This window comes from Heteronotia binoei, chromosome 21, assembly GCF_032191835.1.
Source record: "Heteronotia binoei isolate CCM8104 ecotype False Entrance Well chromosome 21, APGP_CSIRO_Hbin_v1, whole genome shotgun sequence".
In the NCBI taxonomy this organism is placed as follows: Eukaryota; Metazoa; Chordata; class Lepidosauria; order Squamata; family Gekkonidae; genus Heteronotia; species Heteronotia binoei.
The window spans coordinates 19,155,115-19,167,472 of record NC_083243.1 but is presented as its reverse complement, the minus strand read 5'-3'; the positions used below and the strand labels follow the sequence as shown (position 1 = coordinate 19,167,472).

Sequence of the window (12,358 nt, the reverse complement as noted above, 5' to 3'; positions counted from 1 at the left end):
ACATTTAAAGCCCGTTTACGGGAAAGGGCGGAATATAAGCCTACTAAATAAAAGAAAATTTAAAAATAAAGGTTTCTGTGATCCAGTAAACACAGAGGTCATCATTGTTGAAGACTGTGCAGCACGTGACACTCAGTAGCAAACTGCATGCCTTATGAACATATGAAGCTGCCTTCTACTGAATCAGACCCTCGGTCCATCAAAGTCAGTGTTGTCTACTCAGACTGGCAGCGGCTCTCCAGGGTCTCGAGCTGAGGTTTTTCACGCCTACTTGTCTGGACCCTTTTTTTAGTGGAGATGCCAGAGATTGAACCTGGGACCTTCTGCTTCCCAAGCAGATGCTCTGCCACTGAGCCATCGTCCCTCCCTTCCGATCAGGGTTCAAGGCTCTTTGCACTGCGGTCGAGAGAAAGATCAAGAGGGCCCCACCCCCCCCAGCGCTGCAGGACAGAGGCATTCATAAAGAGACACCAACCTTCAGTTGTTTGCTGGCGAGATCGCTGTTAGTCAGCATGCCCTGCTGCACACTTCTTTTGCAGAGCTGCTTCTCCAAGCTGCAGAGCACAGCCCATTCGTTTCCCACCGGCAAAATAAAGGCCCAAGCAGCCTTTAGAGATTCCATCCTAAAAGACAGGAAGCGAAGTGTAAGGAGGAAGAAAATCATTCCACCGGTGTTTCCAAAGCAAGTAGCTACACCCATGTGAGCTCCGTGAGTCTATGACAGCCTGCATGGTGTGATGGTTACAGCGCTGAAATAGGATCTGGGAGGCCCTGGTTCAAATCCCTGCTCTGCCATGGAATTTCGCTGGGTGACTCCGGGCCAGTCAAACACCTTCAGCCTAACCTGCCTCACAGGATTGTTGTGAGCAGGGCTTTTTTTTTAAAAAAGAAAAAGCCCATCAGGAACTCATTTGCATATTAGACACTCACCCCATTTTTTCACACAGGGCTTTTTTTGTAGGAAAAAACCCAGCAGGACTGGGGAAAGCAATGGCAAAGCACCTCATATTTGCATATTAGGCCACATCCCCTGATGTCACCATTGTTTCACACAGAAACAAAGAAGCCCAGCAGGAACTCATTTGCATATTAGGCCATATCCTCTGATGTCACCATTGTTTCACACAGAAACAAAAAAGACCAGCGGGAACTCATTTGCATATTAGGCCATATCCCCTGATGCCACCATTGCTTCGATCAGACCAAGGCCCATCTAGTCTACCATCTCATCTCACACAGCAACCAGTTCCTCTGGAGGTTCAACAAAAGGGCACAGAGGCTGAGGCCTTCCCCTAATGTTTCATCCTGGTACTGGAATTCAGAGGTTCACTGCCTCTTACAGGCAGGCCTCGGATTCAGCAGGAGCTCACAGGAGCGCAGCTCCTGAACCTTTCTGAGAGTCCCATCTCCTCCTTCCCTCCTTGTCCACTGAATAGCAGGTGCAGCGGCACAGCAATCCCTGGATGAGCTCCACCACCTATTTTTCTACAAAATGACCCCTGGTTATAGGAGTGAGCAAGAAAGAATCAGCATCTAGTTGAACAGAGCCCTCTTTCCTCCCTTTTCTATATTGGCCTTCAGGCACATGCATACCACAGTGCACTAACCACTGCTTGGTATTGCACAGCCGGCACATCCCTCAACAAATGTACACCTAGCCCAATCCTCCCCCAGTGCCTGGGTTGTACCGTTCATTTAAAGCAATCCGGAGCTTGTTCCATTCTTGGAGCAGTTCTTCCCGAGATGTTACTGTGTCTGCATATTCTTCCGTTTCAGTCTCCAGCTTTAAAGCCATCTCTTCAAACTGCTTCCATGAAGAATCGCCTTTACTCTCTAAAGTCTACAAAACGAGGGAGGGATATTTTATTGGCATGAAGTAGTGCAGTTCTTCTGATGTAGCATCCACAGATTTCTAAATACAAATAGCACACGGACTGTAATGCTACACGCCAGGCTAAGCTGCACATTACTTTGGGGATGCATGATCAGACTCCCAGAAGTGGGGGGGGGGCATTTCAGAGTAGGGCTGCCAAGCCCCCCGCAGCCTCCAGCCATAGAGTACCATAGAGTTTCCCTCCCAAATTGCTAGAACACCCAGGAAAACCACAGAGTTTTCCCGGAAGCTCTAAGAACAGCTGGCGCATGATGTCTCCGGTGCGATGACATCACTTACGAGTGATCTCACACACATATATTAGCCACTGTGGGACACAGAGTGTTGGACTGGATGGGCCACTGGCCTGATCCAACATGGCTTCTCTTATGTGTGACCCAGAGTGTTAGACTGGATGGGCCACTGGCCTGACCAACATAGCTTCTCTTATGTTCTTATGTGTGACCCAGAGTGTTGGACTGGATGGGCCATTGGCCTGATCCAACATGGCTTCTCTTATGTTCTTATGTGTGACACAGAGTGTTGGACTGGATGGGCCATTGGCCTGATCCAACATGGCTTCTCTTATGTTCTTATGTGTGACCCAGAGTGTTGGACTGGATGGGCCACTGGCCTGATCCAACATGGCTTCTCTTATGTTCTTATGTGTGACACAGAGTGTTGGACTGGATGGGCCACTGGCCTGATCCAACATGGCTTCTCTTATGTTCTCATGTGTGACCCAGAGTGTTGGACTGGATGGGCCATTGGCCTGATCCAACATGGCTTCTCTTATGTTCTTATGTGTGACCCAGAGTGTTGGACTGAATGGGCCATTGGCCTGATCCAACATGGCTTCTCTTATGTTCTTATGTGTGACACAGAGTGTTGGACTGGATGGGCCACTGGCCTGATCCAACATGGCTTCTCTTATGTTCTCATGTGTGACCCAGAGTGTTGGACTGGATGGGCCATTGGCCTGATCCAACATGGCTTCTCTTATGTTCTTATGTGTGACCCAGAGTGTTGGACTGAATGGGCCATTGGCCTGATCCAACATGGCTTCTCTTATGTTCTTATGTGTGACACAGAGTGTTGGACTGGATGGGCCACTGGCCTGATCCAACATGGCTTCTCTTATGTTCTTACGTTCTTTATGTTCATTTCTTGCCCTCACCTGGATGGGCCAGACTAGCCTGATCTCATCAGTTCTCAGAAGCTAAGCAGGGTCAGCCCTGGGTAGTACATGGATGGGGCGCTGCCAAGGAAGACCAGGATCGCTATGCAGAGGAGGCAATGGCAAACCACCTCTGCTCCTCTCTTGCCCTTGAAAACTCTAAAAGGGGGCTGACTGTTATGTACTGGACTTTATGTGTGGCGGGAAGCTTTCTCGCACGACCAGGGGACAGCGGGAAACGCTAGAGACTCTTGATAGATTTGAACACTGAGCAGTATCCAATGAGTATCCAGTCCAACACTCTGTGTCACATAAGAACATAAGAGAAGCCATGTTGGATCAGGCCAATGGCCCATCCAGTCCAACACTCTGTGTCACATAAGAGAAGCCATGTTGGATCAAGCCAATGGCCCCTCCAGTCTAACACTCAGATTTATACCCCACCCTTCTTTCTGAATCAGAGTCTCAGAGCGGCTTACAATCTCCTTTATCTCCTTCCCCCACAACAGACACCCTATCAGGTGAGTGCGGCTGAGAGGGCTCTCACAGCAGCTGCCCTTTCAAGGACAACTCCTACAAGAGCTATGGCTGACCCAAGGCCATTCCGGCAGATTCAAGAGTCGACCCTGTGGGCTTCCCCAAGGCAGAAAAGACAGTGGGAACGACTGGGATTTTAGCTCCACATCTGCGGCACTTTTTGAAAGTAGTTTTCCCTTTCATACGCTCCGGACAGGGGAGAGGGGGAAGGGGGAAGGAAAGAAAAGAAAAGCGCAAAATAAGGCTCCTTTAAAAAAAAAAAACCAGATAGGGACGAAAATAGTAGGGAAGGAAAGAGAAGAATACGATACCACAGGAACACGAAGAGACAAAGAGAAGTACAAGCTAAGGAGAGAAACGCAACGAGGTAGGTGTTGTCTGAGCGGCGGTTAGGAAGAAACTGAGTGGGAGGGGCGCCTTCCGCTCGCTCCAGGCATGCGCAGTTGGTGCCTGCTCCCCAGGGCGAGCCGGAAAGCGCAGCAAAAATAACGCTCAAGCGAGCTTTTGGAATCTCCGAGGTTAGGAGCGTTGCCGAAGGCAAGACCCATGTGTGGGAGTGCTCAGAGACCATGATGAAGATCTATGGCTGACCCAAGGCCATTCCAGCAGCTGCAAGTGGAAGAGTGGGGAATCAAACCCGGTTCTCCCAGATAAGAGTCCACCCACTTAACCACTATACTAAACTGGCTCTCAAGCCATGGCCCCTCATTAAATCTCGTAAGCTCAGGGTATCGTAAGAGAAGAAGAATAAGTTCAGCTAGTCACACTGAAGAAGAAGATGGAAGATACTGAATTTATACCTCACCCTTCACTCTGAATCTCAGAGCAGTTTACAACCTCCTTTACCTTCCTCCCCCACAACAGACAGCCTGTGAGGTAGGTGGGGCTGAGAGAGATCTCACAGCAGCTGCCCTTTCAAGGACGACTCCTATGAGAGCGATGGCTAACCCAAAACCATCCCAGCAGCTGCAAGTAGAGGAGCGGGGAATCAAACCCGGTTCTCCCAAGTAAGAGTCCGAGCACAACCACTACACAAAACCGGCTCTCACAGTCTTGGCACTGCCGTGATTTGGCATGGGAACCTGGGGGGTGGTTCGTTTGCATGTTTATAAGTGAGGTCGCAGCCCCACCATTTTGTCTTAGTATGTAGCTACCAACAAAGTATGTTCCTGTTTGAACTCCAATGCATCAAACCCAGTATTTATCACTGACACTTGACAGCACTTTCTACCACTGCATACAGGAAGAGGTGGGACTGTATTTTCTGCTTTACAGGTTAAAAGAAGCCCTCAGTTTGGAAGCTAAGTGGAAGACAGTTCAATTGCCACCAAATTGGCTGACTATGTTCCCACATCCCTGAGCCACCCAAGAGGCAGACCACAACAGTGCCTACTTGCTGAAGTGTCTAAGACACACCTAAAGCTAATTGCAGAGTGAAGTGCTCGAGTCTAGGGCTTGAGGCAGTGGAGGGGGGAATACAGTCGTGGCTTCCCAGACATGTGCATATGGCAAAATGCACCATATGACAAGACAGCCATCCAGCGGGTATCTCTGGCTCAGGCCGTATAGTGTGGGCTAACAATGGATCGCTCAGGATCGCTTCTGTCTCCAGAAGCTGCAGCGCTGTGGAGACAGGAACAAATCTAGGAAGCCAACTGCTGCAAGGATGGCAGAGGAAAGCTTGCTCTCAGCCATGGTTTGCCTATTGCTTGTTTTGAAGCTCAAACCATGGTTTGGATTCTAAACGATGCTCAGAGCCAACTGCGGTTTAGTGCAACGTCTCAGCTGAGCCAATCAGTGGCCTTTAGAATGCCAGCCATCATCATAACCTAAAGGCAAACATGAGAAGTGATTTAGACAGTACCTGTAACTCATCCAGCTTGTTCTGGAAGCAGGAAGTGTCTTTCACATCATCCGTAAAACCAGAGGTGACGCTCTCTCTGATCGTGCGCAGGTGGAGCTTCAGATTGCTTCTTGCTGTGTCGCAGCTGGGAGAAAATACAAAATTTATTTTTCCCCCTCTAACTTTTCCCTCTGATCTTTAAATGGTAGCTGCATCCTCATGGCCATAACGAGTATGCCATCATGTCCAGTTTGGCCCTAAGACCATAAGCTAACTGAATCCCCTGTTAAGCTGCTACTGCTTAATATATGTGCATGTGATATAAACCAAACCGAATAAATATGTGTGCATCCGATACAAACCAAACCGAATAAATACCCAAAAAATACCTTATTGGTATTTTTTTTCGGGTATTAATTGAGCTGAATACAGATCAAAGGATCTGATTTGGCTACCGACAGGCCTCAGATTCAGTAGGAGCTCACAGGAGCACAGCTCCTGAATCTTTCTGAGGGTTCCCCCTTTTCCTCCCTACCAAGGCCAACGCCATGCTGGGAATTATTAGGAAGGGAATTGAAAACAAATCAGCCAGTATCATAATGCCCCTGTATAAATCGATGGTGCGGTCACATTTGGAGTACTGTGTGCAGTTCTGGTCGCCGAACCTCAAAAAGGATATTATAGCATTGGAGAAAGTCCAGAAAAGGGCAACTAGAATGATTAAAGGGCTGGAACACTTTCCCTATGAAGAAAGGTTGAAACGCTTGGGACTCTTTAGCTTGGAGAAATGTCGACTGCGGGGTGACATGATAGAGGTTCACAAGATAATGCAAGTAGATAATGAAAGTAGAGAAAGAAGTACTTTTCTCCCTTTCTCACAATACAAGAACTCGTGGGCATTCGATGAAATTGCTGAGCAGACAGGTTAAAATGGATAAAAGGAAGTACTTCTTCACCCAAAGGGTGATTAACATGTGGAATTCACTGCCACAGGAGGTGGTGGCGGCCACAAGCATAGCCACCTTCAAGAGGGGTTTAGATAAAAATATGGAGCAGAGGTCCATCAGTGGCTATTAGCCACAGTGTGTGTGTATATAATCAAATTTTTTTGGCCACTGTGTGACACAGAGTGTTGGACTGGATGGGCCATTGGCCTGATCCAACATGGCTTCTCTTATGTTCTTATGTCCACTGAATAGAAGGTGCAGCTGCATAACAATCCCTGGATGAGTTCTACCACCTATTTTTCTACAAAACGACCCCTCGCTACCGATACAGCTGAGCCTGAACAAACCCTATATTTTCCAGTTTTATTTGGGTTATCTATACCAAGGAGAGGATCCACTGGACATTTGACATATGAAGCTGCCTTATACTGAATCAGACCCTTGGTCCAGCAAAGTCAGTATTGTCTACTCAGACTGGCAGTGCCTCTCCAGGGTCTCAAGCTGAGATTTTTCACACCTGTTTGCCTGGACCCTTTTTTGGAGATGCCAGGGATTGAACCTGGGAGCTTTTGCTTACCAAGCAGATGCTCTGCCACTGAGCCACCATCCCTCCCCACTGGGGTGGCAGGAGCTGAGAGCGCTGCACTACCTCGGTTGGTGGGCTCCAAGCCAGGTCTGTGTGCAACGGGGAGAGGCCTTTCTACTGCACGCAGATCTTAGGGTCAGTTTCTCCTGCCTGGTGGTCCTCCATTATAGCCTATGGATTGTGGGGGGAAGCTATTTGTGAGTTTCCTGCATTGTGCAGGGGGTTGGAGTAGATGATCCTGGAGGTCCCTTCCAACTCTATGATTGTATGGTAGGTCTGCCAAGCTCCCGGGCCGGGTGTGGGTTCTCGCAAGTGACATCATGGTGACATCGCGCACCAGCCGCTCTAGGAGCTTCCAGGAAAACTCTATAGTTTTCCCAGACGCTCTAGCAATTTGGGAAGCTTCCAGAGTGGCCGGCACACAACATCGCCAGCGCAATGACAGTTCCCCACTGGAGGCTGCGGAGGACTTGGCAACCGTATGGTATGGGGACCATTGACTTTAATGGTCCCCCCACAGGGCATAACGGAGCGGAAAAAATTTGGCAATCCTGAATATTTCCCAGAGCCAAGCACCATACCGATACTGGGATACCACTGTGCACAGACCCTCTGCCCACCTGCAGTTCTACATCACGGGCAGTGTTCCCTCTAAGCTGAGTTAGCGTGAGCTAGCTCATTTTTTTAGCCTCCAGCTCACACCTTTTTGACTTAGCTCAGGAAAAATGGCCCCGGAGCAAGCAGTGGCTCATGACTTTAACACCAGTAGCTCCCAAAGTAGATTTTTTTTGCTCACAAGACTCCACAATTTAGAGGGAGTTTTAATCACCGGTAACCAGAATTAGGATTTACTGCAATCCTCATGCAAGTGGAGACAGAGGAGAGCTTGAGACTGACAACATGCACTCTTTAGGCACATTTTTCCTTGACTGCAATTAAGTTAGAAATCTGAATGCAGCCTTAGATTACAGCTTTAGGCCATCTCCCTTTTTATCTTGGACAAAATCAGCTCACTGCAATATGACTGGCATAAAAACATAAAGAGAAGCCATGCTGGATCAAGCCAAAGGCCCATCCAGTCCAACACTCCATGTCACACAGTGACCAAAAAAACCAGGTGCCATCGGGAGGTCCATCGGTGGGGCCAGGATGCTAGATGCCCTCACACTGTTGCATCCCCCAAGCATCAAGAATACAGAGCCTCACTGCCCCAGACAGAGAGTTCCAACAATACGCTATGGCTAATAGCCATTGAGGGACCTCTGCTCCCTATGCTTATCCAGTCCCCTCTTGAAGATGTCCATGTTTGTAGCCGCCGCCACCTCCTGTGGCAGTGAATTCCATGTGTTCATCACCCTTTGGGTGAAGAAGGACTTCACCCAAGAAAAATGATATTTATGTTATGCTTCGTTGGCATTAATTTCTGATGCAGAAACATACAGTCCAACCGAAGCAAGGCTGTGCTCTACTGAATAGGAAATACAGAACACATTACATTTCCAGATAAACAATAAAAAGCCATTTCTCAGCATTTGCAAATGCTATACGGAAAGGCACCTCTCTTTTAATCCCTTTATGGGCCAGTTGTCGTCTTGTCCGAGCTTCTCGGTGCGGTGCCCTCCATTTTGAAATTTCACTTCTCCTTCCAAGCTTGTGTCAGCAACATCTCTGGGGTCCTGAACAAAACATCAAAGTCAGTTTAAATGCATAAAACTCCTTTGCATATTAGGCCACACACCCCCTGATGTAGCCAATCCTCCAAGAGCATACAGTAGGCCCTGAAGTCAGCCCTGTAAGCTCTTGGAGAATTGGCTACATCTGGGGGGTGTGGCCTAATAGGCAAAGGAGCTCCGGCTACAAAAGAAGTCCTGATAAAATCAATACATAAAGAAACATGCACACACAATCCCTCCAGAGCCTACTGATTCTCCATGTGAAAAACAACCCATCCACAAGACCATAAGCTTCCATTTAAAAATATGAGAGATTTGAAGATTCTGCTATACACTGATTTTGTACCAATTCAGAGACACCCCCCCCCCCCATATACTGAGAACATACAATTTTCCCCATTAAGTGTCATGGAGAGGGAAGCTCCATATGAGAGGCAAGAGAGCGCCATGTCTGCATTAGAACCGCTGCATGCAGGGTGGAATTCTAGTAGCTCCTTTGCATATTAGGCCACACACCCCTGATGTAGCCAATCCTCCGAGAGCTTACAAGGCTCTTTTTTGTAAGCTCTTGGAGGATTGGCTACATCAGGGATGTGTGTCCTAATATGCAAAGGAGCTCCTGCTAGAATTCCACCCCTGCCTGCATGTATGAGTGTTCTGTTACTTCAGACTACGTGATTGTAACATGTAACGGTCAGGAGCAAGGACCCTGGTTTCCCTCTCTATGCCACATATTCAAAATGGATATTAAAGTTCTCAGTGATCTCTTGACTTAGGATATCCTCATTCTGACTAGAAGACAGAAGTCTAGCACTGTTTGTAAGTAAGTTGGAAGCTGGAGGTTGCATCAACTCAACAATATCTCATTTAGCTTACCAAGGATGGGATTAATAAGGACAATATAAACCAGGGGTGGCCAAACTTGCTTAATATAAGAGCCGCATAGAATAAACATCAGATCTTTGGGGGGGGGAAAGGCCAACGCCATGCTGGGAATTATTAGGAAGGGAATTGAAAACAAATCAGCCAGTATCATAATACCCCTGTATAAACCGATGGTGCGGTCTCATTTGGAGTACTGTGTGCAGTTCTGGTTGCCGCACCTCAAAAAGGATACTATAGCATTGGAGAAAGTCCAGAAAAGGGCAACTAGAATGATTAAAGGGCTGGAACACTTTCCCTTTGAAGAAAGGTTGAAACGCTTGGGACTCTTTAGCTTGGAGAAACGTCGACTGCGGGGTGACAATTATAGAGGTTCACAAGATAATGCATGGAATGGAGAAAGCAGAGAAAGAAGTACTTTTCTCCCTTTCTCACAATACAAGAACTCGTGGGCATTCGATGAAATTGCTGAGCAGACAGGTTAAAACGGATAAGAGGAAGTACTTCTTCACCCAAAGGGTGATTAACATGTGGAATTCACTGCCACAGAAGGTGGTGGCGGCCACAAGCAGAGCCACCTTCAAGAGGGGTTTAGATAAAAATAAGGAGCAGAGGTCCATCAGTGGCTATTAGCCACAGTGTATGTATATATAGATATAATTTCTTTTGGCCACTGTGTGACACAGAGTGTTGGACTGGATGGGCCATTGGCCTGATCCAACATGGCTTCTCTTATGCTGCAAGACATGAATGTCAGATGTTTGAGAGCCACAAGGAAGGAAGGAAGGTAAGGCAAATAGTTGTAGGAAGGGAGAGGGAGAAAGAATGCAACTTTAACTTTAAATGGATTCTCCAAGCCAGCTGACAGGGCAGTGGGGGTTTCAAGAGCCACACAATATGTATGAAAGAACCACATGGGGCTCCCGAGCCACAGTTTGGCTATCCCTGATGTAAGCCAAGAGTCACACCCCTAAACAAGCCCCATCAGCAGGTCCAAAAGTCCATACCGTGCCAGCAGAAAGCCTCTCATGGGAACACAAAGCAGATGCCTCCTCTCCATTGGCAGAAGAAAGTGAAGAGCCGCTGCATTTAAAAAAGAAATAATGTCAGCTGGGGACAGCAATGGGGTGGCTAAAAATTATTCTTAAAAAGAAAGGAAAACTGGATTAAAAAAAATTAGCAGCAGTGCTCTGAGTCCCGTTCACATTATAATTTCATATATAATATATATATGAAACTGAACAGATAGTATAAAGCATGGGTGGAATTCTAGCAGGAGCGCTTTTGAATGTTACGCCACACACACCCCCCCGGATGTAGCCAATCCGCTAAGAGCTTACGAAAAAGAGCCTTGTAAGCTCTTGGGGGATTGGCTACATGGGGGTGTGTGGCCTAACATGCAAAGAAGCTCCTGCTAGAATTCCACCCTTGGTACAAAGAAAACACAAAAAAGGGAAAGTGATTATATATCATAAGGAACAACAACAAAGATATAAGAGATATGGGGAGGGATGGTAGCTCAGTGGTAGAGCATCTGCTTGGTAAGCCAAAGTCCCAGGTTCAATCCCCGGCATCTCCAACTAAAAAGGGTCCAGGCAAGCAAGCATGAAAAACCTCAGCTTGAGACCCTGGAGAGCCACTGCCAGTCTAAGTAGACAATACTGACTTTGATGGACTGAAGGTCTGAGTCAGTATAAGGCAGCTTCATATGTTCATATTTCTCCCCAATCCACCTCCTTATTCTCATCTCCGTCTGCTGCATATGAATCTCTCAGAGAATCTCTGTTTCGCACTCCTCACTTGCCCACTGAAAATACCCACTCTCTCTTTGATGAACGGCCATCAGTAGACAGAGACGCCAGAGCCTCGTGGACGGCTGTCGCCCGCTGCAGAAGATCTTCTTTCTTTTTTGCATATTCCTCCATGGGCATCTTCATTTTGGGCTGCGATTCCCCTTCGGCCATTTTCTTGCTCAGGGTTTCCAGAACCCGCAAGCTGTTGTTAAGTTCGCCAAGGCTGCCGCTCTCCGAAAAGATGGCCTAGACAGACACAGGAATACATAAAGGTCCTATCTCACTTCCTTCCAGATCAGGAGGTGCTGATGTGTTTGTTTTGTCTTGGAGGATGACTGCACAACAACAGAATTGGGTGCAGGGTGTGAAAATGGGTGGAGTACTGTGTGCAGTTCTGGTCCCCGCACCTCAAAAAGGATATTATAGCATTGGAGAAAGTCCAGAAAAGGGCAACTAGAATGATTAAAGGGCTGGAACACTTTCCCTATGAAGAAAGGTTGAAACGCTTGGGACACTTTAGTTTGGAGAAACGTCGACTGTGGGGTGACATGATAGAGGTTTACAAGATAATGCATGGGATGGAGAAAGTAGAGAAAGAAGTACTTTTCTCCCTTTCTCACAATACAAAAACTCATGGGCATTTGATGAAATTGCTGAGCAGACAGGTTAAAACAGATAAAAGGAAGTACTTCTTCACCCAAAGGGTGATTAACATGTGGAATTCACTGCCACAAGAGGTGGTGGCGGCCACAAGCATAGCCACCTTCAAGAGGGGAAGAAACTCAGCGGGGGCTAACTCATTTAGATCTCTGAGGTCAGGTTTGTGGGCAGGCCCAAAACCCATGTGTGGGACTGCACAGGAATCATGAAAAAGATCCGTGATCAAACACAGCGATGGTTCCCAAAAAAGCTGTGTGATCCATGAACTTGTCAGTCCAAGCTGTAGGAAGCTTTTCAACCCAGTGGCTTGTCTAAATGCTTTTGATGTATTCCCAGTGAGCTAATCTCACCCGGCCACTGTTTTCTTCTTTTTGCTTAAGGTAACCA

At 47.4% G+C, this 12,358-nt stretch overlaps 1 protein-coding gene across 1 annotated transcript in view; it reads right to left on the bottom strand.

Annotated features, from left to right (window-relative positions):
• The window catches only part of SYNE2 (spectrin repeat containing nuclear envelope protein 2), a 407,300-nt gene that overhangs the window by 310,002 nt on the left and 84,940 nt on the right, over positions 1-12,358 (bottom strand). The window contains exons 21-25 of the mRNA XM_060261546.1: positions 11,336-11,557; positions 8,521-8,639; positions 5,452-5,575; positions 1,689-1,840; positions 476-623 (exon numbers count right to left, since the gene is read on the bottom strand). Of these exons, the coding sequence (XP_060117529.1) occupies positions 476-623; positions 1,689-1,840; positions 5,452-5,575; positions 8,521-8,639; positions 11,336-11,557 (765 nt within the window). The remainder of the gene's footprint in view (positions 1-475; positions 624-1,688; positions 1,841-5,451; positions 5,576-8,520; positions 8,640-11,335; positions 11,558-12,358) is intronic.